Source organism: Motacilla alba, chromosome 1 (assembly GCF_015832195.1).
Source record: "Motacilla alba alba isolate MOTALB_02 chromosome 1, Motacilla_alba_V1.0_pri, whole genome shotgun sequence".
Lineage (NCBI taxonomy): Eukaryota > Metazoa > Chordata > Aves > Passeriformes > Motacillidae > Motacilla > Motacilla alba.
This window is the reverse complement of record NC_052016.1, coordinates 30,795,265-30,821,604: the sequence shown is the minus strand read 5'-3', so window position 1 is coordinate 30,821,604 and position 26,340 is coordinate 30,795,265. Positions and strand designations below refer to the sequence as shown.

Genomic DNA, 26,340 nt, shown 5'->3' with positions numbered 1-26,340 from the left:
GAAGTATCAGTGTTTCATTTTGGAAATATTTACTGTTTCCTTGTTTCAACCCTGAGGAATGAGACATTCTGAAGTTTTCCTGAAAACTGTCCCATATTCACAATTTTCTGCAGATTCTGCAAAAAAAGAGTTTTGGATTTGTAATATTTTAGATGGCAGGGATGGAGATGGAGTAAGGGTACACCTACAACTTATTTAGGAATTCACAAGGTCAGAACTTAAAAGTTCACATGAAGCTGTGTGTATATATGGGAAGTGTAGAATTCCATGTGCTAAGTAGATACTTAAGAGAGAAATAATTGAAATTGTCACTTAGAGAGAAGATTTAAGACTGTTTTTTGGGGTTTTTTTGAGGAAGACATGTGGAAGAATTTTCTTGGAGGCTGTGCCAAAGATGTGATAAAGAACCAGCAGAAGTAAAAGTAGAGAGAAACATGAAGTCTCTCTCTAGTTTCCCAAGACTAAGATTTCCTTTTTGATATTAAACTTAGCATTGAATGATCTCCTCTGGTTTTACTCTCTCTGAACTTTGCTGCAGGGCTTATCTTCACTCATCGGCCTCCTGAGGAGAGCCAATGAACGGAAGACAGAATTGCTCAGCCTGTTTTCTCAGTGTTTGCCTGGGTTCTCAGCACAGGAAGCTCTGAAAAGCGCTCTGAAAAGTCAGAAGGAGGAACCTCTCCAGTTTTGAGGAGCCAGTCAGTCAGGAGCATGCACAGCTAAAGGAGAGGCATGGGAAAGGGGGAGAGGAAACACTGGCTGCTGAGGATGTACTGGCAGGCAAGAAATGCTCCCCATGACCACAGTTAAGCTGGTGGAAGGATGGATGGAGTGAGGGAGCTGCCTGAGCCATGAAAGCAGGAACCAACATGACGATTGCTGGGAAGATCGTGTATGTTCTTCTGCTGCTCACCATCACCATGGTCATGAGATCAGCAGGTGAGTCTAATTTGGACCAGTTGGCCATTGGGATGTGAGAATGGGAAATGTGCACAGCTCCTTTCTTTATAAAAGTTATAAATAATTCTGTGGCTTTAATTAAGTGCTAAAAATTATGAAGCAAAATTAAGATATGCTTTCCCAATACCCACTCCTGCTCATCTTTTCTTAGAGGTCACAAGGTTGCCAGGTATTTTCCCTGTGACTTCCATGTAGACAACTATGTAGTGACCCTTAGCTGGGAACATACAATTTGTCACAAGTAGCCTTTTTGCTAAGACCTCCAAATGCACATCATCTGAGAAAATGAGCCTTTTGGCACCCTGAAAATATGCCTGGGAAAGTGTTTGGGAACTTGAAGCTTTTGGACATGTAGTTTCTGCTGAAGAGAGGCTGCAGGCACTTTAAAATAGGGCAGGCAACTTTTGGACCTTTCAGAGGAGAAGTGGAAGGTCTCAGATGTGCTGATAGAGGGGAGCAGCTTCTGGAATTTTGTTCCAAAGGGCATGGCCAGTATCAAGGTGGGAAAGGATTTTGTACTGAGGGCAATGGCAGTCCAAATTTTCTGTCTTTTAGTGTAGTTGACTTCATTTTAACACAGTTTAACTGCAGTTGTTAATGTTTCCCACATACTGCTCATTTGCATTTTCAGAGCATATGCTCTTCCAGACTCCATACAGCAATCCAGGGATTTGGTAACGGAACTAAGGATTTGAGGAGCAGTTCCAGAAACTTGAACTGTTTCTGTATAGGAGGAGGAAGGCAAATAGGTCCATGAGATCTAAATTAAACTTTGGACATCTCTGAATAATATGTAACATTCAGGTGTCCATTCTTTATATGGCCAGATAGAACCAAACTACATGGACATGAGTTACTTTCCTGTTGGTCATAAAATAAAAATATCTCCTTTGTGATGTTTTAAAGCAAAACAGATGCAGTCATTGTTGGCAGTGATGGAACACCCATGTATAATGTCTTTGGTGTGATGATGATGGGTTCTAAATGGTTACCCCAGTGCTACCCACTGGAAAAAATTTAAATACTTCATGAACATCATTAACATATATTTGGATCATTAACCTCACAACAGGCACACTGGTGTTAAAAGATCTGTCCCTATTCTCTAGGTAAGAACTATCTCAAAAGAATACTGGGGAACCTACTCAAGTTCATGCATATCAATTATGCTGTCATCACAGATAGTCTACATTTTTGAAGACAGTTGCTCAAAAAGTAAAGGAGTGTGGATACACCACAGAATATTGAAGAAAAAGTGGGGAGACAGGGGAATCCTACTGGCAAAAATTATTTTAAAAAATTCACCTTCCTGGAAATATTTTTAAAAGTCCAATGCCGAAAAGTGGGGAGTTTTCACCCTAAGGTATTTGGATTTTAACTTCTTGGTGTCTTGGTTAACCAATTATATTGCCCTTTAAAGAATATAGAAAAAGATTTCCCATTGAAATCTAATTTCACACCTGAAACCTCTTTCTTCAACCTGCTCCCAATAAAAAGCAGCCTACATTTGGTGGGAAGTTTTTAGCTAGCACTGCTCCTAAACTTGTTTCCTTCAGTATGAGGGTGGCTCTTCTGAGCAAGATCTAGCAGCAAGGGTTTTTCCCTTCAGAGATCACAGGCTAAATGTGTCAAGCTGATCTAATGTGCATATTCTGTCCACGTAATTTTAGTCTTCAGTGTTGCATGAAGCTCAGAAGGAGCTATGTCCCCCCCTTTTGAAGACTAGAGCAAGCTACTTTGAAAGAAATAAAGTCATGGAAAATTTGTTATATGTAACCAGACTTTATCTCCATTAACATTTTCCTTAAAATTTCCTCAGTGTGCTGTTTTGTGTGACTGGGTTAGTTTTTACCACAGCAGATGGGGCAGCTCAGAAAAAAGGCTGAGGTTGCTTCCTAATTGACCTAGATCTGCCCTCAGGTAGAGATTGATAATAAGCTACTGAAGCTGTTGGGGCATGATCTCTACTAAAAATCCTTTTGTGACAATCCTCCGTAGCAGCAGTGGAAAAGACTCAACATTAAAATATTTTTGGTAATGCTCTGAAGATTTCTTTAGTTTAGCTAAGCACACATGACACCTCAAGTGGTTGTGTATACTCCAAGGGAGAGTGGTAAAGACAGGCAAGATCTTCCATGAGAATTCCATGCAATAAATCTCTTTTTATTGAAATAACATTTGCAGCATTTGACTGGGTACGTACTTCCTCTGTAGTTTATCCTGTGACAATGGATATGTCCAAGTGCTTCACAGGAAGCTGCAAGAAATCCATTATCAGTAATGAGATGCGATTCCCTGTGGTTGTTCAGTTTTCTCAATAGTGAAAAACTGAAGTCACTGGCATTGTGCTGGAGTAATAGACTATGAGGTGAATGAAAGTAAAGTTGATTTACAGAGCAACAGTAAACAGTTCAAGTTTGCCTGCATATATAACTTCCTTGAATGCTACTGCTCTCATTTAGTTTCTTTCCTTAATAAAACCAGTACATTATTTTTCACTAGTGTGCCAGTGTTTTATTGCCTTTTGACTATCTGTGCCCTAGTATGTTTCACTGCATCTGTCTCTGTTGAATTCTGTTCTAGTTTATGGTGGAATCTTGCTCCAGATACAAAAAATCATAGCCTATTTAGAACATATCTAAACTGCCGTAGTACAATCTTCCAGACACATCCTTATGATACCAACATTTTACTTTGCTGTGGTCCAAATGCAGAGGGCGTTTGTGCCTGAATTTGTCTGCTTTCAAAAGCATGGAAAGAAGGAAGTTCAGTCTTCCAAATTGACCACATACTTCATGGCTTACAAAGCAAGCAGATTTTCTTTAACTGTGAGTGCACTTCTAGAGGTAGGTGCTACTTAAAACTCACAGCTGATATATTTTGTAGTTAGACGCGCAATCATTCTTAAGAAAAAAGCATAGAGGATTTTCTTATGCTGCCTTGGTGTTGAAGAAGACAATGCTGGGATGAAAACTGCAATGCTAAAGGTAAGCATTAAACAAGGTATGACTGTGATTTTAACCATATAAATGTGAGATCAGAAATAGGTTTTCATAGCATTTTGTTATCTGCTCTCTGCAAAGTATGAAAAAGAAGGCATACAACCTACAGTTTGCAGACAATGATCTATTTTTGTTTAGAATAGTAGGAAAACACTGCTTAAGCATAAGTGAAGAGTCCTTGGTTTATTTTTCTTCTCACGTGGCTGAGAGTAAAAGGCCAAGTTCAGCACAAAGAACAAAATATAAAACAATCTGTCTCTGTTTTTATACTGAGAACTGGAAGCACTTTGTCACGTGTGGTGTCACAGTGCTGCTCTGAAAGCAATATTGCCCAAGGCACTTGGACATCCAGTGCAAATCCCTTTTGCCCTCATCCATTCCAGCTCACATTCTGCAAGGAGGAAGATTTACTTACTTTGCACAGTTCAGAAGTAGCAAAGTTCAAAGTTCACAGCCAGACTGATATACTGTGTGACAACTTATTAAGTTCAGTGATGATTTATTATCAGCTGAGGAGTTGGCCAACAGTGTTTATTCTCTAAACTGCATGACTCTGGCACATAATTTAAATAACAATTGATTTCTTCATTTAAGAAGTGTACCCATCCTTTTTATTTTTCTACAGTCATATGATATTGAGACATAACCTATTTACATGGGGATAAATCACTGAATCACTGGATCAAATTGCAGGCATTGTATTAAAAAACACTTTTCATAAACAATTTGAGCACCAAAACAAGCACCCATTTTATTGAAAAGCTGGTTTTAATACTTATTAAGGCATGGTTCTATATTCTACTTTCCAATCAAAATTTGTTGTACTACCTGTTTTTTATTATTAAGACATTTTTAGCTGCTGAATTTTAGTACACATCTAACATTCTACTCATCAAGGTCAACTGGTTCTTCTTGTGTGATAGATCAATTCTTTATACTAATAACACTGTGTTCTTCCTGTTTTCAACAAATTTCCTCACACACTGCTGATACAGCCGATGGCATTAGTAAAAAACTTAAACAGAATTACGGCAAAAATCAGCTGCCGAGAAACATTATCAGCAAGCTCCCTTAAAACTGCCACCACCATTTAAATGCCTTTTCTTTCTCTCCTTAAGCCAGTTCCTTATCGATCCCTTGGACAGCTGTAGTCCCTGTAGTTGTCCCTTTATTCTTTCAGCTTAATATTTTTTCAAGGGGACACTGTATCAAACTGTCAGCTTTAGCATCTTTTCTTCAAAATCAGCTGTCTTGAGAGACTGCTTGAAAAGATACTAGAGAAAGCTTAAGAGAATTGGAAAGATCATAGAAAAATTACACACTAGGAACTGGCAACTGCAAAGGCATATTCCACCTTGAGAGGGAAGACTGAAACCTTGAGATCACTATTGACTGCTATCGGTGTCCTCAGCCCTCTGCAACATAAAATCATGTTGAAGTTTGCAATCTTAAAAAGTCCAGCCATTCTATGAGCACTTCATATTGTAAAACCAATGACAAATCATGTGAGATTACTATCTCAGCTTGCATGAAACAGCAAGAAAGAGTGATAATACTTTTCTTGGTGGCAAGAAAAGTACTGCAAGTGGCATGGTAGTGGTGACAGAAAAAAAATGTGTTAAAAGAAGAACAAAATAACAATTTGAGTATGAGGAAAAAAGGAATTTTGAAGATAAAGGTAAAGCCTAACTAGAATGAAATGAGAATAGGCCATCTTTTCAGGGAATAATGATAAGTATGGGTAAAAGAGTGTGAGTGTGATACTAGCAATAAAGGTATAAGTCTTCTAATGTGTCCTTTTAAAGATACATCCATGCTGAAAAAGCTGTGATCTATGTTTCAAGATACAGAGGCATATGAACTTAGGTCAGCTATTTGATGTGTTTCTATAATGAAATTTAAAAGAGTCTAACTACTTGCTTCTCACCTGCAACACAGGAGTGGTTTTTAGCCTATGCTCCATCCTGTGTTAGTGTGACTATTTCAAAGTCACAAAGCTACACTATATAAGAATTTGTCAGTACATCAGCAATTCCTACAAAGCACTTCTATTTATCTTTCATTTCATTCCAGACAAGCCTTGCTGGATGTCACAGGAACTCTGTGGCAGTAGAAGGGGAAAACAGATGCAGAACACAGACTTGTATCTGAACTCTTCTAAGGGTCCAGTGCTGCCTTTTTGATTATGACTTGCTGTGAGTCATATATTACATTCATTCCAAGATACAGTTAGTCATTGGCTGTGGTATGATCATTGTTTCAGTTCATTATATCCCTAAGTTTAATACCTACAGAGGGTATAGGGGGAAGATGCATCAAAATGCTATGGTAAATTGCTACTGTAAGAAATAAAGAATCAATAGGATATCTGAGAAAGCAAAAAACTCTTTAACAGTTAAATTTTGCAAGAGGCTGTCATGGAAATTGAGGCAATAAAAATTTCTACTGTGGTTTAAAACCTGCTATGAAGAATAACAGAGGCTGGAAATCCCTCATGTTTGAAAGCAGCCAAAAGCACTTTCAACCTGCGTAGCTGTCTCTGATTTTGCAGTGCTTCCCCTCAAGTTTAGTGGCTTTACAATCAAATGTTCCTGTTCTTAAAATCTTTGTTCTTTTAGTGTGAGAAAGTCTCTGAGAAATAAGAGAAATAACAAAATAAGTGATACTGAAAAGAAGCTGGTACAACTAGTTATTCATAAGAGCTTTCAAACACACTGCATAAAACACTGAAAAAAACAGAGCAAAGTTTTCCCCCATTCTTTTCAAATTACAGTAACCTTACAATGACAACAATAACCAGCACATTTTTGAAACACAAATGTGAACTCCTAAACTGAGTTTGTTTTTTCCATAAAAGGGGAATCTGTCAGTGCGTTGGAATGTGCACTCGGTGCACTGCAATAGAGCTTGAGAACCTTCTCAGACATGGCTTGAATCTTCTGCAACAGTCAAGGAGAGACAATGAGAGATGGCATAATTAGATTTCAGAGGCTGCAGTCAAACTGGAGAACCTCAGTCTAAAGGGCTGCTACTATCAGATGAGTCTCCAAGGTGAAACCTGATTACAGTGGATTTGCATTCACAACCAAAATAAAATGGTTCAGTCTGCTGCTGTACAGAACTCCCAGAACCTGACTCCTCTGTTTTCCACATTAGTGGGATGGACAGCACGTACTCCTGGTTTCCTGAGCTCTGCTCTTTCTGGCTAACAGAAAAAATGATTGCTGTTTTCCAGAGTCAACTCAATTGAGAAGAACATGACTGAAAATGAGATGTTATTTACAATAAATATGTGACCCTTTATTTCATATCTCTTGTGTGCAATGAAATAGTTAACAGTGCTGACATTTAATTACCATCCCACAGTTAGCACTGCATCAAGATGAGCTTGATAGCTCACACCTCTTCAAATCTCTTGTTTTCTGCAGGCCCACAGAGGATGAGGCCTTGCTTCACTAATTATCCCCCTTTTTAGCCACAGCAAGCTGCCAGTTCAGTTCAGCTGTAAGATGAGATTTCACGTCAAGAGCTGTAGCTGTGCAACGTGCTGGATTGTTTCTGAGCCTTTGAGCAGATAAATGCTGATGTGGACGCCATATATCTGCCTTAAAGCACTGGTCACAAACCAATTGGTTATCACAGAGGAAACAACAGCAAATGACTTTTAGCCACTTTGCAGCATGAAAAGACCGTTCCAGAAGACAGTGGTGTGGTGAGAGGTCTGAATTAAAACACTTGCAGCACTGAACATTTTCTCTTTAACAGAAATGGAATACTGTGCTGGTTTTTGGCAGGAAGAGAACTAATTTTCTTCATAGTGGTTTCTATGGAGCTGGACTTGTGCTGGAAGCTGTGTTGACATTACAGAGATCTTTTGAGCAGTGCTTACACAGAGCCAAGACCTTTTCTGATTCTCACACCACCACTGAGTGGACTGTGGTCCAAAAGAGCTGGGAGGGAACACAGCCAGGACAGCTGACCCCAGCTGGCCATAGGGATATTCCAGACCACGTGGCATCTTCCCCCAGCATGTAAAACTGGGGGAAGAACAAAGAAGGGATGCTTGGAGCCATGGTGTTTGTCTTCCCAAGTCACCACTATGCATGATACAGTCCTGCTTTCCTGGAAACCTGGCTGAACACCTACCTGCCCTTGGGATGTTTTGTTTTTCTTGTCTGCATAGCTTTTGCTTTGCCTATTAACCTCTGAGTTTTCTCTCCTTTCTGATTCTCTCCCCATCCCACTGTAGGGGGAGTCTGTGAGAGTGAGCTTGTGGCTGTGTGGGGCATTGTTGCCAGCTAGGATTAAACCACAAGAAACACTTCTGTTTGTTTAGTTCTCCTGCAGAGTAAACATACACCCTCTAGGTTTAGTGAAATTCCCAGAGGAAAGGGGAGAGTGCGCCTTCCCTCAGAGCCGATGAGTACATATCCAAGAGCACAGGCTGGGGCAGGCAGCATAAGGAGGACAAAGAAAGCAGATCAGGAGACCTTGGCAAAAGGCTTGATTGTCGCAGGCCCACAAGAAGTCATGGAAGTGAGGGGAAAGGAGCTCAGATGTGATCATGTAAAAAATGTGCAACCTGACAAGTCAGCAAGCGTGTGGAGTAGAAAAGAGGACTGAGGGAAAGAACCCATTCTTTAGAGGCAGAGGAAGCAGAGGAGATTTATTGTCATGTCTTTCACTTTCATGAATAAAGCCAGCAATTTTGTGTTCCCTGCAGACCTGTCACTTTATGATATATTGATTTATGTTCTAATAAAATATACTTTTAGATACTTTGATGGCTTTTGGTATGCTGATTAGAAAGAGAAAGCAGAATATGTCCAACTTCAGTACAATGAGAGGTCCAACGAACATCTTCAAAGTGGAGGAAATGCTAAGGCTGACCAGGAAGGATGGGATGGGGATGAGGAAAATTTCTATTTAAGGAACTGCCTTTGTGCTTGGGGATCTCATAGCTATTTACATATTAATTCTGGGAATATAAATCTTGGATTGCTTCTGAATAAAGCTAACTCTGTGGTAAGAACTAGCGAGTTTTGACATTTCCTGAGATTATATTTTAGTTTGAAATAGAAAGTTCATCAGAAACTAGTATGAAAATAGATGACATTATTCTTCATAGTTTGGAAGCTCCCCATCAAGTATCACCCAGGCCCAGTCCTATTTTGCTCGTGAGTCACTTTGAAGTCACTTCAGAAATAGAAATTAACCAAACCTTTAAGGATTTTTAGCAGACACATTCTTTTGGAAAAGAAATCAAAAGATCATGTTTCTAGCAGCACGTACCCAAAAAAAAGCAAATCAAGGAAGAAAATTCACAATTAATATTTACACTAATGCTGCTTACCTGCACTCTAGCAATAAAAGAGGGCAGTAAAGTGAAGACAATTTAACCTTTTATATTAATAAGACCGCTTTGCAAAAGTATAAAGCTGTGTGGATAGGATAAGCAAGAAGATTTTTACTAAATATTGTGTCATCTGGGGAAAATTCTTGTCATACTTAAAGTCTTCTGAATCAATAACATGATACAGGGGATTTCATAAGCCTTCTAAAAATTTTCTGTAAACTTAAAATTGTATTTATTCAGCAGATTTTAAGCTTTCTGATGTGGTTTCTTATTTGAAGTGAATGGTACCTGATTCATTCAGAGGAGAATATGACAGAAAGGCATAGCAAAAAGCACCACTTTCACTGCTTCTTTCTTTACAGCCTTGAAGCTTGAAAACCCATTGTATTGGGGAACTTTTACATTGCAATGAGCTGCTTAGGAGATGCTGAGTTGAAAGACAAGTAAATTTCTGCTGCTTTAATATGTAAATGGAAGTCTACCCAGTTCAATATGCACAACATTGCCATTCTTGATCAACATTTGCAAACATTATCCAAAAAACCTCCAGCTCCAACACACGGATGGTTGGAGTGCTTAGGTTTGCTTAGTCATTTTCAGATGAGTTCAGCCATACTTTGCATGGCTTGGAGCTCTGAGGCTCTCAGCAATGTTAAAGTGGGAAAGGAAACACTTTGTAGTCCAGTTCTCAGAGGCACTCCTTGAACTCATCCAGAAACTTTGACGAGACAAAAGACTTCTTTCAGTTTTGCTCCTGGTAAAATCATCTGAGTTTAAAACACATACTTCACATTTTCTTGGAATGCCATTAAGGAGAAAAATACTTGCCATTTAAAAACACCTCCAGAGTAATAATGCATCACAGAACACTCTTAACAGCTGAAGTGTCTTCACCCAAAGGATACTTAATGCTCAAAATGAAAAGACAACAACCTTTGAAGGCATAGATAAGAAGTTAAAATACAGTGAAGTGTGTTCATTTTGCAAGTCAGAAATAATTTCCCCAGAAAACAGTCAAATAAAACCAAAAGTAGCTGGAAGAGCTGGAATGGTTCATTCACCTAGATTCAAGAAGATAATGAGATTTCAGGCAATATTAGTAAGGTAAAACCAAATGTAGTTTTCTCAAAGAAGCTAATAGTAATGATTTGACTAATTACTTAAAGTTGATGCTCATTAAGACCACTTCCTATAGCATTGCGAATGTTTAAGAACTGGGCTTCACAATGTGCTGGACAGCAGAAATAATATAATTCCAGATCTGGGTAGGGAGTAGCAAAACCCAACAAAGTCAGATCTTGTACCACAAAGGAAGACTGACAAGGGTTTCACTAATTCATGAAAAAATTGAATCTTCTAATTCTTTGCATACTCCAGATGTACTTTCAATTGCTGCTTTAGTGTATTTGCTTGTAAGCTTTGGGGAGTGGAGTCAATATTTTTGGAATAACATGTGAAAAACTTATTTGTCAGTACCAATCAGATTGGTTAACTTCAGCTGTCTGTCCTGATTAATACAGGTTTTGAAAGTAGTACTCTAATTTTCTCCTCACGCACAGCTTTCAGAATAAAAAAATTACTCAGCCAAAAGAAAAAGCAACTTGTGTCTCACCAGTGATGCAAAGAACTGAGAGATCAGTGGTTTACTGTCCCAAAGTTTAATGGCCACCAACTAAAAGAGGATATGAGTGAAGCGCTAAATAGAGGTTTGTTTGGACTACAGCTATGGGTGTTATTCCTATAAACCCATTAATTGCAAAGTTTCATTCACATACATTGTGAAATCTAGGGATTGCTAGCTTTTAACTTCAGCAGAAGCCAGAGGACACAAAAGTCCCATTCCCTCAGCTACTCTTCACACTGGATTACATCCTGCGTCTCAGACTCTTTTTTTCTCTCGGTCTCACAAGTGCCTCACAAAAGAGGCTGCCTTTGTACATGTAAGCAACACTAAGGCACATGTAAGAGAACCCTGAGACATTAGGAAAAATCCTTCCCTCCTACACAAAGCTCCACGAGTGTTATGTGCACTTGTGTAATGCCTGAGAGGTGTAGACAAGGCCTTTGCCCTCAGTGTTAGATTTCACATGAATGCAGAAGTAAAAGTTGTTTACTTTGTTGGCAACAACAGTTAGAGAGAAAAGCCACTGTCATGTGGCCAGATGCAATAGTCATATTTCTGTATTTTAGGTCCCGTGGGCAACCCACTAGAGGATTTGCTCACACAAGCACAGTCTTTTGATGCGGAACTGCTGAAGACAATTGGCAGGAGTAGGGTCCTCCTCCAGTATCCAGTCTTATCCACTAAGATGATCCTGAGTGGCAAATCTGTATTGCAGGGGTTGGCCATGATAGGCCACTGGCTCAATAATACAAGAGCTGACAGACAATGTGCAGATGAGCACAGCCATGGCCTCATGCATGTTTGTAGCACTGCAAACATTTCCCTGTGAACTCCAGACCACAACTCCTGGGCTCTTTCTCACATATTCTCCTTTTTATCTCCTCAGGGAACAACTCCTCAGTGTTAGTGATGACTGTAGGCAACAGCTCAGTTCTCACCTGCCCTCTCAAAGGAAATATAACTATGCTAAGATGGACCATAACCCCCAAGGCTGGAGGCCTGTGCACCTTGGTATACAGGGTTGATATGAACATGACACACAGAACAACCTGCAGTGACAACATAAACTGGACATTCAGAGCAGGTCTGCCTCCTGCCCTTGAGATCCGGCAAGTGGGAATAGCCCAGGAGGGAAATTACAGCTGTGAATTTTCATCAACAGAAGGGAATTTCCACAAGATGTACCACCTGACTGTGCTGGGTAAGGAATGTGCAAAAGTGGAGCTGTTTTTTAAGTTAAACTAAAGAGGGTAGGGTTAGATTAGATATTAGGAAGCTATTTGGTATTGTGAGGGTAGTGAGCCACTGGAACACTGATTGTCCAGAGAAGCTGTAGACATCCCAGGCCAGGTTGGGTGAGACTTGAAGCAACCCAGTCTTTTGGAAGGTGTCCCTTTGCATGGCAGGGTGGTTGGAACTAGAGGATCTTTAAGGTCCCTTCCAACCTAAGCCATTCTACAGTTCTGTGATTCTTGCTGGGATAAACTCATGCATTTCATTGGGAGAATCTCTGTGTCTCCTTTCTCCTTATTTCCCATAACTCTTCTCCCTTCTGCTGCTCCCTTTTTCCATTGTCTAGTTGAAATGACAGGCGTGAAGCAATTTCCCATGTACACACAGAGGATATGAATGGCTGTGATGAGCCTCAGCTGGATGGGGGAGAGTTGGGCAAAAGGGAATAAGAGAGCTGTTCTTCGTCTCGTGTGTTTTGGGCCCACGTTGCTGGGTGGGATGGGATGGGATGGGATGGGATGGGATGGGATGGGATGGGATGGGATGGGATGGGATGGGATGGGATGACAGCCCCAACCTTATTCTCCTCTTTTCACTGGGTTCAGTTTGGGTTCATTTTGGGTGGAGGACAAGAACAGCCCAGTCCCGCTGTGCCAAACTAACCCCATGCATCCCCCCTTGCTGGTGCTTTGCAGCTCCCCCAAGGCTGAGCCTGTCCTGTGATGAGCAGGGCAGCCCTGTGTGCGAGGCAGCCGCAGGGAAGCCTCCGGCTCAGCTCTTGTGGGTCCCAGAGAGAAGCTCCACTGCAGATGAGAAGTGCCACGACAATGGGACAGTGACTGTTCTCAGCAAGTTCACAGCATGTAGCACCAATGTCACCAATGTGACTACCTGCATAGTGTCCCACCCAGCTGGGAACTGGAGCCAGACCATAGCCTGCTGTCCCTCAGGTGAGCTTACCTTTGGGCTTTCAGTGTTCAAACTCCTTTTCAGCTTTCTCAGCTCTTGTTCCTTCTAGGAAGGAAAGTCTCTAAAATACACAGAAACCTTCAGTGAAGTTCTATAGAGACAAGAGTATCATCCCTGACTGCCTTTGCCCAGAAACATCACCGGTTTGTTTGTGTTCTAGACATTATTTCCTAATGCTTTCTTCCCTAAGAGGGATATATATAAGTGTGGTAGTATTCTTTTGGTACTGGAAATGCTTTTGGAAACAGAGAGAAAGCAGTCATTATCTTTTGTATTCCAACAATCATTTGGAATGAGAATATTAGGGTTTGGGGGTTTTTTTTTGGATGCAAATTTTAATATCATGCATGGTAAGAGAGATGGAGAGCCAAGTCTTGAGTGGCTAGCAGAAAAAAAAAAATATTCCTTCATTCCAAATTGGGAATGTCTGATATTGTATGTCCCTTGGGTTCTGGTCTCTGGTTTTCCTGTTGCTTTTGAGAATACCTATGAACTACTGAGAAATAATGAGTCCTTGAGAGGAACTCAGGTGTGGCTTAATGAAAATATATTATGAATGGCCACTGTGACATTAGTGGAATCTACTTTTGCCTCTGACAGAGATCCCATTTGTGTTTCTCAGCAAAGTTTCATTACTAAATTTCCCTTCTGCTGAAGGACATTCGATTTGTTTTACAAGCATGCTGAAAATGCATTCATGTGCAACTTTATTCTTCTACTGAAATAATGCAGAAACTGAGAAGATATAACTGAGACTGTGTATTTATGTTTAGAGAAAATCAACACCAACGTTTTCCTGTATGCCTGCAGCATTACTTGTGTTCTGATGATTATCACCTTGCTGGCTGTCATTTACTATTTCAAGCTCCACAGTGATAGGTATGTACTTATGCTAAGGTACTAAGGAAAAATTTTCTAGTGCTACAAGAAATTTTAAAGTACTCTTTGTGTCTTGAAATAATATGATTCTGTCAGTCTGTGCTGCTATGATTAACCAAATTAACTACATCAAATATTTCTGTACTGCAGACACTGTGCACTGTGCATTGCACACACCTTCACAGAATAGTGCCCTGAGTAAAATACAAATGGGAAGAAGTTGGCCAAGGACCCTGATTGCATTGCCTTCTAAAGGGGAACACTTCATTCTGATAGGAGTCTGTGAAAGTAAATCTTCAGATACTGTCATAGTCTGCCAATATCTCTCTTGGTTAGATCAGGGCATTGGTTCTGCTGCCTAATAAGTTCCACTAAATGCCAGAGGACTGAGCAATGCCAGCCTGCCATACGAACAGAAGGGACAGCAGATTGTATCTGTATTTACTTAAAAATTCCTTGAGTGAGGCTGGGCTCTAGTCCCTTTAGGATTTCTTATGAAAAAAAAAAAAAAGTAGTTCTGAGGAATACCTACAGAAATAATTTGTGGAGTGGAAGGCTGAATTGGCGCCTCTACTGAAAAGCTCAGCTAGGTTCCTCATTTGCCTGTTACAAACTGCTTTTCTCTCAGGCCTCTTCCCTCAGAGGTGAAGAATTAGTTCAATACCATTTCACTAACTGCAAAATGTATATCCTTACAGAGGGCTTTGATTCTAATCTGCTTCCATGTTATGTATAAGCACCCACAAACATAAGAAAACTCTTCTTAAGAAAGGTAGGGTGCTATAATTTCAGAATCAAGTCAAGGAGACATGAGAAGGTTTTACTCTTGAAGACAAGAAAAAGAAATGTTTCATAAGCTTTTGATCAAAGAAACCAAGCTGTGATGCAGCCAAACATATTTTAATACTTTTCTTTTTCACAGATCATGCCACAAAACCAAACCTCCTGAAATTGCTCCTATACATTCCCAACAGGTAAGGAGAATTAAGCAAATTAGACCATCACCAAATCATGGTGATTCTGGTAGCCCTGGAAACATGATCAGTGAAAGGAAAACATTAGATTTTTACTCTCAGCTTTCAGCAAGTACTACTGTGTCTGATATATTTACCTTTAGCTCTTTATAGGACAAAATGAAGTTATTATCTTCACCATAACTTTGACTGGAAGCAAACACTAGAGGTGTGTTCCAACAGCAAACACTCAGCTAAAGCCATCCTTTAATTTTAACAAGGAGTCAGTCTCACCACATTTCCCTTGTCATATCACATACTGTGACCACAACTGCTCTCCAGATAATAGTCAGGAAGGGAGACAATAGCATGGGTTGGGGGATATTAAGAAAACTATAAGTGAACAAGACGATTAACAACAAGATTAACAGACACCAAAAGAAAAAGAATATCCCTTTTGGTGTCCAGAATGATAATTGTGTGAATTTTGAAGGCCACTTTTTATCTTGCATGGTCAATCCACAATCAAAGAAACAATCATACTCAAGAACATGGAAGGAGAGCTGAGCTGCAAACTGGAAGATATTTTTGGATATCCTATATTGGTAGAAGCTTCCTGTGTAACTGAGAAATTCACTTCTCTATTCTCTGTCTCTGTTCTCTGCTGCCAAATCCGAATAACAGCATCTCTACGCAGACAAGATATGTTACAATTATATTGTATCTGTGCACCTACAGTATACACTAGACTCAAATTCTGCCATCAATTTAAAAAGATGCTTCAGTTTCTAAAGAGACTTAGTCAATTCTACTTATTAATATTCCTGCTGTCCTGCTGCCCTCCCTCCCAGTTGCTGCTGACAGACACAGTTGCATTAATGTAAAATAATGGTTTAAGTACCAGCATTCTTGCTGTCATTTTGTTGGCATGTCTGTAGACTGAAATCCAGACTGATTAGGAATGAATCAAGGTCAAGACTCCAGCATATTATTTGCTCTTTCTAGGGAATCAGATCCTAATAAATTTTTTTCAGGCCAACAAATGTGGAGTAGAAGGGAAGATAAAGGAGGCAAGTGAAACAATACCTCAGCTTCACCCTCCAAATCTTTGATATAAACAGCAATCCACATTTCTTGGTAGAAAAAAAAAAAAAATAGAGGGTTTTTTTTTTTCTTTAGTTGAAGAGGAGTAAATATGAGAGTACTATTTCCCAGTTATTTTCTTCAGTCCAGATGAAAGATTGGCAGAGTCTTGCCAAGCCAAATTCCTCTTTGTATTCACAGTTTTTGGTTTTGTTTTGCTAGGATGACACAATGGAAGTGGAACCTTATACCACTTATGTGCAGAAGGAAAATGTAATTTACAACTCGGTGTCTGATCTGACAGTGGGGCAGAATCTTCCACAGAACCTGTGTCCAGGAACATGAATGATTCAACAACACCAGAAAAGAAAAGAGATTCTTTATAGAAGACTGGTTATAGAAAGAAACTTGGAGGATTTCTTCAGATTTTGGGGCATCATAGATCACTAGGTCTGTTCAAACATCTCTGCTTGCTGATGAGTCCATAGCTCTTTTTTTCTCCCTGTTTTGCCTTCTTCCTTGGGAAAATGTATTATTCCTTGGGAAGATGTGACAGACCATACACCATAGTTTTTCCTGGAAAAGAAGTTGTGACCAGTCTTCCCTTTGCTGTTGTTGCTGTTGTTCTGTCAGTCACTTGTAGTTGTTACTTTGATGCACTTGACACTATGATGTACACATTTGGGAGACCAGAGGAGTGTTCTGTGTGAACTGAAACAAAACACTCTTCCACCAACAGCCACTTTTTTCTAGTACATATGTTAGTAACACAAGACCTGATGACCTACTGATCATCACTGAATACCTCAAATAGCAGAAAATAATGGTAGGGAAGAATTAGTTCTGAAAATGGAAATAAGGGATAAATTTAGAAGGTCATCCACTAAGAAGGAGACTGCACTAGCATGACTAATTCACTTGTTAGGTTAATATCCAGTATTTCAAGATGCCATTATGGGGTGTCATCCAGAAGAATCTGGACAAGATTGATAAGTGGGCCAATGGGAATCTCATGAGATTTAATAAGACCAAGTGCAAGGTGCTGCACCTGGGTTGGGACAACCCCTGGTATCAACACTGACTGGGGCATGAACAGATTGAGAGTAGCCCTGCTGAGAAGGACTTGGGGTGGATGAGAGGCTGGCCCTGACCCAGCAAAGTGCACTTGCATCCCAGAAAACCAAACGTGTCCTGGGCTGCATCCAGAGCAGCATGGCCAGCAGGGGAAGGAAGGGATTCTACTCCTTTACTCTGCTCTTGTGAGACCCCACCTGTGGTGCTGCATCCAGCTTTGAGGTCCCCTGCACAAGCAGGACATGGACCTGCTGGAGCAGATCCAAAGGAGGCCATCAAGATGATTAGAGGGATGGAACACCTCTCCTATGAGGAAAGGCTGAGAGAGTTAGGATTGTTCGGCCTGGAAAAGAGAAGACTTTGGGGTGACCAAATTGTGTCCTTCCAGTACCTGAAGAGAACTTGCAAGAAAGATGGAAATGGACTTTTACAAGAGCATGAAGTGACAGGGCAGTGGGGAATGGATTCAGAATGAAAGAGAATAGGTTTAGATAAGATATTAGGAGGAAATTTTTTTCTTTGAGGGTGGTGAGAACTGGAGTAGATTGACAGAGAAGCTGTGGATGTCCCACCTCTTGAAGTGTTCAAGAACAGGCTGGATGGAGCTCTGAGCAACCTGGTCTAGTGAAAGGTGACCCTGCCAGTGCTGGGGGGGTTGCACCTTGATGATCTTTAAGGTCCCTTCCAACCCAAAGCACTCTATGATTTTGTAATTTCCACTAAATATGTTCATTCTGTGTTTCAGATCACGGTATGATTATTTTTCTATAAGATTCCATGAAAATATGGCATTCCTCTCTTTCTTAAGAGTATAACCATTAAGGTACTGTAAAATACTTATGTTACTCAAAACCCATGGGTTACTTTAACCAAAAACAAACATAAAATATTTCACAAAACAAAACAAGTACAAATATATCTTCTATAAATGTGCAATAATGTACAAAAAAGATAAAATGCTTGCTAGTTGTAGTAATATTTATTTTTATTACCAAAACTGAAGTTTTGTTTCATTTGTATGTCTAGGTATTTTACCGATATTCTTTTCAATGTACTTGCAAGTTCACTTATTTGTATGCAAATTAGCTTATGTATCTTATTGTGTCTCATTTTGAGGTGACCTATTCTCACCTTCAGAAAATATCCCTTGGAAATAAGTAAAATAAATTCTCCTGTATATAGTATAAAATTTTTTTGATTGATGCCTTTCTAGCATGCTAATTGACTTTACAGTAAGCATAAAGAAACATGTCTATAAGCCTCTGTTGATTACCTCTTATTTCAGTATTTTAAAAGACTGACTGGGTACTTGGTTTGATTGCAGCATCAGAAGAACTGGATTTTTTTTTTTAGATTTAGAAATATCTTTTGACACACATTGTTAGAGCTTTCTTTTGAGCTAAGCTCCCAAGGACTATGACACAGTGCTTGGAAAACAGACTTTTAAACTAAGTGCAGTTCCTAAATGTATTACTTATGTAAACTGATACCGTTGGTTATTTACTCTCACTCTAGCAGCTGTCAAACAGCCATTCTTGTCCAGGTGCTTTTTGCAAGCAAGTATTGCTTTTCTCCATTTTTGCATGTCATTTTAGAGTGGAAGGGATCAAAGCTGAGTATCAAGCAGCTACAAACAACTTTTAAAGGAACTTCAGTTTCCAGTGACTGACAAGGAAGAGAGCCAGTGAACACAGGCATAATCCTCTGAAATTCCTCACTTAAAATAGGTGTTATACTGACCAGTGATCTGTTTTTTCCACTTGAAAACAGAGTGCCATCACTTCTTAAGACTGTTTTTCTTAAGACTGGAAAGTGTTTTACGTTGTTCAGTGTTCATAAATAGGATTCATCAGCTCTTGAATGTAGATTGTTACCAGTTTATAGGCAATATATATTATATTTACAGAAGTGTATTACCTGCTAACCTACTGTCTAGCTGTAGGGTTTTATCATCCTTCACAGGCCTATTACACTGGACTATATCACATAAGTTCCAGACCTGGACACTGCTAAGTTGCTAATTGGTTGATTATTTTCTTTGTCCTTTACTTTGTTCTACATTCAGACCTGCTATGGGCAGAAAAACAGAATTTTAGTTTGTGATTGAGATAAATAATATTGAGTTAGGGGTCTTATGTATACACACATGCACAAGTATGTTCTTGGTCCTCAGCAGCACAGAATTCTAAAGCAAAGAGTCCCATTGTGCACTCCTCTCTCCCTCAGGGTGCTTGCTGCTCCTCTGTGCACCGTGCTGCTGTTGTGGTGCAGACATCCTCCACACAAAACTGCTGTGTTGGCTGACTCTTAGCAGCCAGGCCAGCCTGCCCTCTGAACTCCCCAGGATGTCGCAAAGTCACAGGAAGAAAGTCAGCAGCTTTTCAGCTCATCCCGTACAGAACGGTTTTGGCTTTCACCACATTTACCAATGATCTATCTCATGCCGCAACATTTAATTTTGGTAAATTTGCATCTTGCAGTTTTACTGCTGTTTTTTATCTTCACACGCATCTTTCAGTCTCCTGACAGGTTATAACTGCCATTCCTGCTCTAAACAAGCAGTTCATACTCACAGTTATCTTATGACTGTAGAGAGTCCTGAGCACCCAGCTCACACGCACAGCACGGCAGCAGATTCTCTGCTGCTGTGCATCCACAGAGGAGCTGCTCACCTATTATTTAGGATGGCAGTGGAATACTAAAAAATGGATGCAGCACAAATCCTGAGGCTGAACATAGCTTCTGTACATGCATCAATTTCTGGGCGTCTCTAACTGGAAATTGTTTCACGGGAACAAGGTCAAGCCCTTCACCACTGTAACAAAAACACCTAAGATTTGGTTACATTGCAAATATCAGCAGAAAGGTAATTATATCCTCACTTACCTGCTTCAAACAGCTTTCCTAATAACAGAATCCAGTAAAAGGGGTGTTTCAGACATTATCTAGTCCCTGAATCCCAACGATTTGCAGGATTTACAGCTATGTTCTCCTGCCAGTATCACCTACTCATATTTGATGGTTTACTACTTACAGCCTAGTTTGTAACCCTGCTGTCCATTGTAACCCTTTGGTTCAGTGTGTGACTGCTGAAGTACTGCTCAGCTTAGTTTCAGTTATGGTATAAAATGACCTGGGGGTCTTCTCTGCTTATCCTCCTGGCTACAGATATTTAAGTTTTCCTGTTAGAGCTGGGTGACTTTCACATGAGCATTCTCCCTCTAGATGTAGCAGGGGTTTCTTCATACAAATCTAAAGAATAGGTGTACTTACACAAATCTTGAGAATGCAGGTATTGGCAAGGGAATTAGAAATAATTTTTTTCAAAATGCCCAATTTATTAAAATGAAATTTGAAAAAATCTAAAATCCCTAGCAGAATAAAAACTGATTCAAATTTAATTGGTAGGGAAATAAAACTGCACAGTGCATTTAGTCATAACTAGAAAGTAAGATAAAAAAATACATTTGCACAGAAGTTATGCAGTCAGATCAAAACCTATTCACAGAAAATACTCGGCAAAGAATATTCACTACTAAATATATTTCATAATGGATATATAAGAAAGGCTTCCACATCCTAACTTTTTCTCCCTTGCATTCACCATTGAGAAATCTTTTCTCTCTGATGGACTAAAGATGACAGCTATTTTTGACCATGTGTTAAGTTTAAAAATAATCCACCTCATGCTTTTTGTCATTTACCTCAGATAGCACTGTCCTCAGTCAGGAAACTGCATAAACATCCAGAAAGGTACCTCATGATTTTTTTTCAATATCTTTGCTAAACCTCTTCAATGGCATCTGCTCAATAGCAATTACATTCTTAAGCGTGTGGGTATACTGAAATTACTTCTAACTACATAAAGACTGTCTTGTAATTTCCTTGTGGTCCCCATCATCTGCCTCTGTCAGTGTTGCCCTTCAATATGGCCTTAAAACTCGAAATATTATAAGGCAGATGATATCTTGAAGTTCTGAGTTTGCAAAGTACCTTGAATAAAGGGATCCTGATCCAAAACTAGGGATTCACCACCTTTTGAAACAAAAAATTATAAATAGAGTCTGAAAACCAAACTGGACAGGAAGCTTGTTTACTAAGTATTATGATTTATACTAGCCAATTCACTTCAGGAGATACTGTTTGTATAAAAGCTTCCTCATTCATGACTACAGATTAATTTCTCCATTAAAAAAATATCTGAGAATCACACCTGCTTCTGTCCACAGTATCATAGGTACTACATGCAAGTGCTAATGCTGTGGAGTAATATTCCAGCCTGAATCATCAAACTCATGACACTGCATTTTGCTCTGCCAATTTTCCTTTTTTTTTGAGAGCATATTCTTATTACATCATGTACAAGTCCTGCTGCTCCTCACATTTATTAACTGAACTCCAGTAGTTATTATGTAGATGTCAGATTACCTTTACCAATCAGCACCTGCAAAACACTGGCACACAAAGAAGCTCAAAGTGAGGAGATGCACACAGTCAGCTTTATTCTGATAGCATTAACATGCTTGTTGCAAAGTAGTTGAGACTGACCTGTAAAATGACTGTAGCAGGATAACTATTGAGAGGTTATTTTGAAGGCCTATTTTAGCTTCAGTTTTCTTGATCTTTAGCCTCCCACAGCTGTTCAGTAAAGCAGAAAGTGATATGTCACTAAGGTAAATTGTGGGAGAAAGAGGAAAAAGGGACTTCATAGCTTTGCTGCACAAAGTTATAAATTTGTTTATGAAAGATGCTAAGGTTTTTCACTTTACCTCAAAGCCTTTCAGACTATTTTTTTTTTTTTTTTGCTAGCTCAGTATTTTCAGGTATACTTCAGTATATTTCATCCTGGGTATAAGAAATATTCTGGCTATATCCAAATGAAAACAGTAATTCAGGAAGAGATTATGACCACTAGATGACAGTTTTACCTCACCCTGTAAAAACTGCCACAGAGAGGCATTAGTTCTCTTCATACTTTCTTATTAGATTTGGGATAGTAACTAATTTTTCTACATTTCCTACATTTTCCTACATAGAGCTTAATTTGTGGCAGAATGTTTTCACAAAAAGAAAAAAAAAGTAATTTTCTTGCTCATAACAACATTGAGAAATAAGAGAATTCAAAGGAAAAACAAGAGAAATAACATACTGTACACCAAGAAACCAATTCAGAAATCATTGGAGATTTCTCCATGATAAACACAACACTCAAGTGCTCAGTGGTAAGTAGATTCTGAGGGTACAGAGAAAAGAATAGGGAAAAATCAGTGGGATCTCTAGGGCTGGCATTGTAAAAGGCTAATGAGGGAGTGATTAATGAGACCTCAAAGGACTGAAGACATCAACAGGAGTTCCCTTCCTTTTTCAGCTTTGCAGTGGAAAGGCTCATTCTCCTCTATTTTATTTTGACTCTTCCCCTGCACCCTTATGGCTCTTTCACAGTGAGAACCAGGGACCAAATACTATTAAAAGTTCGCATCTTATCACAGTCACACACCTTAATTCCCTTCACATTTCTAGTGAGTGACCCCTTCATATCCTCAGTTCAACCCACCCCTCTAAGCACTCAGACCTCTCAGTACTGAAATGCTGATAAAAATGTTGGGTGCTGCCAACAAGAGGCTCCGCTATCACCACATTCCAGACACACTGTAGGTGTCTGATGACATGCACACTGGGCTATACAATGTGAAAAGCTGTTTTTCCAAATAGAAAGCAAACAGATGTCTGGGCATGGACTTGTGTGATCCATCATGCTCCTTGGCATGCTGTTTCAGGAAAGGGAAGTGAGTGGGTGTGAGGTCTCAGCAAAGAACAAGGACATCTGGGTTAGCTAGTCCTGTTAAAAGGTGGGACCAGCATAGATCTGCAGGAGAAACTTAGGGGAGGTTATATGGAGGTGGTTTATAGATGAATGACTGTAGTACCATGCTTTTTAAAAGTGTTTACTACTGTCTGGGTGCAGTACAGCTGCCTCTTTCCAGCTCCAGAACCTTTATTTGAGGAAAGCAACTCAGCACATTACAAATCTGCTATCAAGGTGAAATCTGATTGAGAGAATATCCAAACCAAGATGCTGCTGTAAATGTAGGAACTGACACTACCACAGCAGTGCAGCATGGGAGGTGAGAAAAAAGTGATTCTTTTAAAAACATAATTTCCTTTACTTTGTTAATCCAATAGGGCTCATGTAAGTAGACAGCATGGCTCTTTGGGTTTAGTATCAGTATTTCAGGAGCAGTCCAGAAAGTTGTAGCAGACGAATTATATTGCCTTGCCTGTCATTAAATGCTTCCGAGCTAAAGGTCTTGCAGCACTTCACCATTACTTCTAAATGTAACTTTATTAATCCACTTTGAATTATCATCAGTATTTTAAAATTAAAACCGAAATATCATCACTATTTTCAATAGACAAGAATATAAAGGGAAAGAAGGATTCAGTGATTTGCACACAACCACCAAGAATCACACTTTGCTTACTCTAAAGTCAGGACAGATCCACCACAATAATAAACAAAAAAATAAAAAATAATAATTATCATGCTCTAATCCTCCTTTTAAAAAAGTGCTTTATACGTAATACTTTAATAATCAAAAGCCATTTTCTTCACATCTAAAAGCCTTCTTTTTTCTTCGGGAAAAAGGGTAATGATACAGATTTATTTTGTGAAGTGCATTGTCTTCTACTTATGACAGATATTGTGTAGAAACTAAGTATTACTTTTATTATCACAGCACAGCAACCTCTGAGCCTAAACACAGAAAGCTGAGAAAACTACAAATTTATTTAAGAGTCCCAGACTAGAAAGTGAAAATTGTATTGGCAAACTGAAACTGGCAAGTCAAGTTTAGATGGTCAAAATTTCCTTCAGTCCCTAACATTTGCATTGTGTCATAGAAATGTGTATAATACCCTCACAGAGAGTGAGGATAGTGAGCCTTTAGCAGAGAGAGTTTTAATGTCTTTTGGTATTTGATTTAAGATGTCACTTAGCAGCAAATAAATCACTGTCTTTTGTCTGTTTGTTGGGCAATGCTTTCCATAGGACACTGGCTTTTGTTTGCTTGTGTGTTATCTCGTGGTCTCCTCACTTCAGGCTGACCAGTGCCCAGCAGTGGGTTAGCTGCACAAGCTGAGGAGCCCCCACCCTGGAGTGGAAAGGTTACACAAGAACTCAGCTGCTAACAGTCCCAAGGCTCAAAACCTACAAATACTGCCACGTGTATGTGGGGGTGGGAGTGTAGATTTCCAAAGAACTGGGAAAAAACCCTGCAAAACCAATGTACTGTATTGGCACTTTGGTTGTTCATCATCTGCTTTCGCTTACTATTTCAGGCTCTAGCCGAAAGTAAACAATTATTTTTTCCTTTTTCTATCTGTAGGGATACAACAGGACACAGAAAATCACTTAGAGGCCACATGACAGTGAAAGAGAGATTTAGGGAACTAAAATACAGTAGGACAACCTTGAAGATTTTTAGGTATTATTCCAAGTACATATATGCTGTCCTTGGTTTACTCCTCACACACCATGAGAAGAAGGAAAACTAGTTCTAGAAGTGAAAACATTTTGGGGGAGTAAAGAGGAGAGAAAGTTCGTAAAAATTTCCATAGTGATTTTTCAGCTTATAACCAGATTCCATTAAGTTTATTCATCCCATAAAGGGGGCAAATTTCAAGTCACATACAGTCCAACAGATGATTACCTAAATACTTTTAATGAAGGAGGATTGTATTTCCCATGCCCTGGCTAAAGATTAAAAGAACACTATTATGGTTGGAAATGGACACCAAAACTTTTTTTCATGCCTGCTCTTTTTTCAGACTTTCATCCAAAACATACTTAATTTGGCAGCCTACAGAGGGCTGTGAAATCATAAAGAGCCACTGTCCAGTTCTTACCTCTGTAGGACAGTGGACCAGATCTAATCCTTGCAAATTGCAGCTGTTTTGATCAAATTTTTTTTCCCAAACTAAACATTCTTTTCTTTTTTTCCCCCTGCTTTTCTGTTTTTGTGTTGTTGCCTGGACTCAGGGGGAGCAGATGACAATTTTTTTCCAAGAACTTTTGAGATTATTCTCTTACCGTTTTTTTAGCCACATAAAGAAAAAGTAAGAGATGGGGATTGCTGGGAAGGAGGAGGTTGAAATGTCTTGTGCTGAGAAAAGACTGATTGAATGGCACAAGGGATGATGAAGCCTTGCCTTTATGCTTCTGGTTCAAATCTGATGTGGCTAATTATTCCTAACTGCTTTGTTTATTATTGTAATGCCTAGGGACTAATCAAGATGGACAAAGATTTAGTAATTACTATATAAACAAGGAGCTGTAGACAGTCCTTGACCTAAGGAACTTACAAGTTAAACAGACACACTAACATGACAGAACAGGATGTTATCAGTGATTTTGGAAAGCAAGTGCAATTGTGGCAGTATGTTTCATACTTTAATGCCCAGTCACATCTTCCTGGATCAAAGAGAAAATTTTCCAAAGGGGTGTGAGATAGGCAAATGCATAGAGGAAGCTTATCTTAAATTACTGACTCTGTGAGTTAGTGAAGAGATAAAGTCTGCACTGAGAGTTTCCATTTCCCTTGCAGCCTCCTGTAGAAAAAAATGCTGGATCTTGTGCCATTGAAGTCAATAGGGCATTTTCCATTTAGAAGCTCAAAGCAAAAATAACAAACTATCTTGTTATGATGACTTTTATCAGGCAAGCATCAAGGCAGGTAAGTCAAAGGCATGTAAGCCTCTCTGTATCCCTATTGAGGACTGGGGAAATTAGACAGCAGATAAAATTTAAAGCATGAAAGATGGGACAAAAATTATCCTCAGATACACAATAATTTGGAATTAGATTGGTAGGCTAGACTTCAGGGTCTGTCCCATAATCTTGAACAAGACTGATCAATAGATTGTGTATTGTCAGAAACCTAATAATTGCAGGTACACCGAGACAGAGCAGAATTCATATGTAAGTTTAAATAGAATAATTCCTCCACTAATAATCCCCTGATCTTTGAGTGCATGAAATTCTCCCTTAGAAATTGTGTTGCAGTACTGGCAGTGATTTAGCATGGAGAAGACTGTGCAGAAGTTACTCATATGAGGATAACAAGTGAATTTCAGCTCCAGGGAGATGTACAGCACTTTTTCTGGCATCATATTCAAATTTAAATGCCTTATGAAGTCAAATTTTAGTCA

General features: G+C 39.3%; 1 protein-coding gene across 3 annotated transcripts; it reads left to right on the top strand.

Moving 5' to 3' along the window:
* Positions 1–501: 501 nt before the first annotated feature.
* Positions 502–18,314, top strand: CD200R1 (CD200 receptor 1). 3 transcript variants are annotated; one of them, XM_038150918.1, is made up of 7 exons: positions 502–939; positions 3,847–3,947; positions 11,829–12,143; positions 12,871–13,125; positions 13,918–14,023; positions 14,946–14,997; positions 16,282–18,314. In XM_038150918.1, exons 3-7 carry the CDS (start codon positions 11,852–11,854, stop codon positions 16,402–16,404), a joined length of 828 nt encoding a protein of 275 aa, XP_038006846.1. In that variant the 5' UTR covers positions 502–939; positions 3,847–3,947; positions 11,829–11,851; the 3' UTR covers positions 16,405–18,314. The 3 variants fall into 3 exon arrangements, with proteins under 3 accessions (XP_038006846.1, XP_038006856.1, XP_038006841.1); XM_038150928.1 differs by having other exon boundaries at positions 502–2,323; XM_038150913.1 differs by lacking the exon at positions 3,847–3,947 and having other exon boundaries at positions 505–939.
* The last annotated feature ends 8,026 nt before the right edge of the window (positions 18,315–26,340 follow it).

What these genes read in the sequence shown, in the direction of transcription:
- CD200R1 (XM_038150913.1), top strand. Translation starts at nt 852, where the DNA reads ATGAAAGCAGGAACCAACATGACGATTGCTGGGAAGATCGTGTATGTT. An exon ending in GTACCACCTGACTGTGCTGG is followed by an intron (nt 12,144 to 12,870) that starts GTAAGGAATGTG and finishes GGTGCTTTGCAG; the next exon opens with CTCCCCCAAGGCTGAGCCTG. An exon ending in CATAGCCTGCTGTCCCTCAG is followed by an intron (nt 13,126 to 13,917) that starts GTGAGCTTACCT and finishes ATTTATGTTTAG; the next exon opens with AGAAAATCAACACCAACGTT.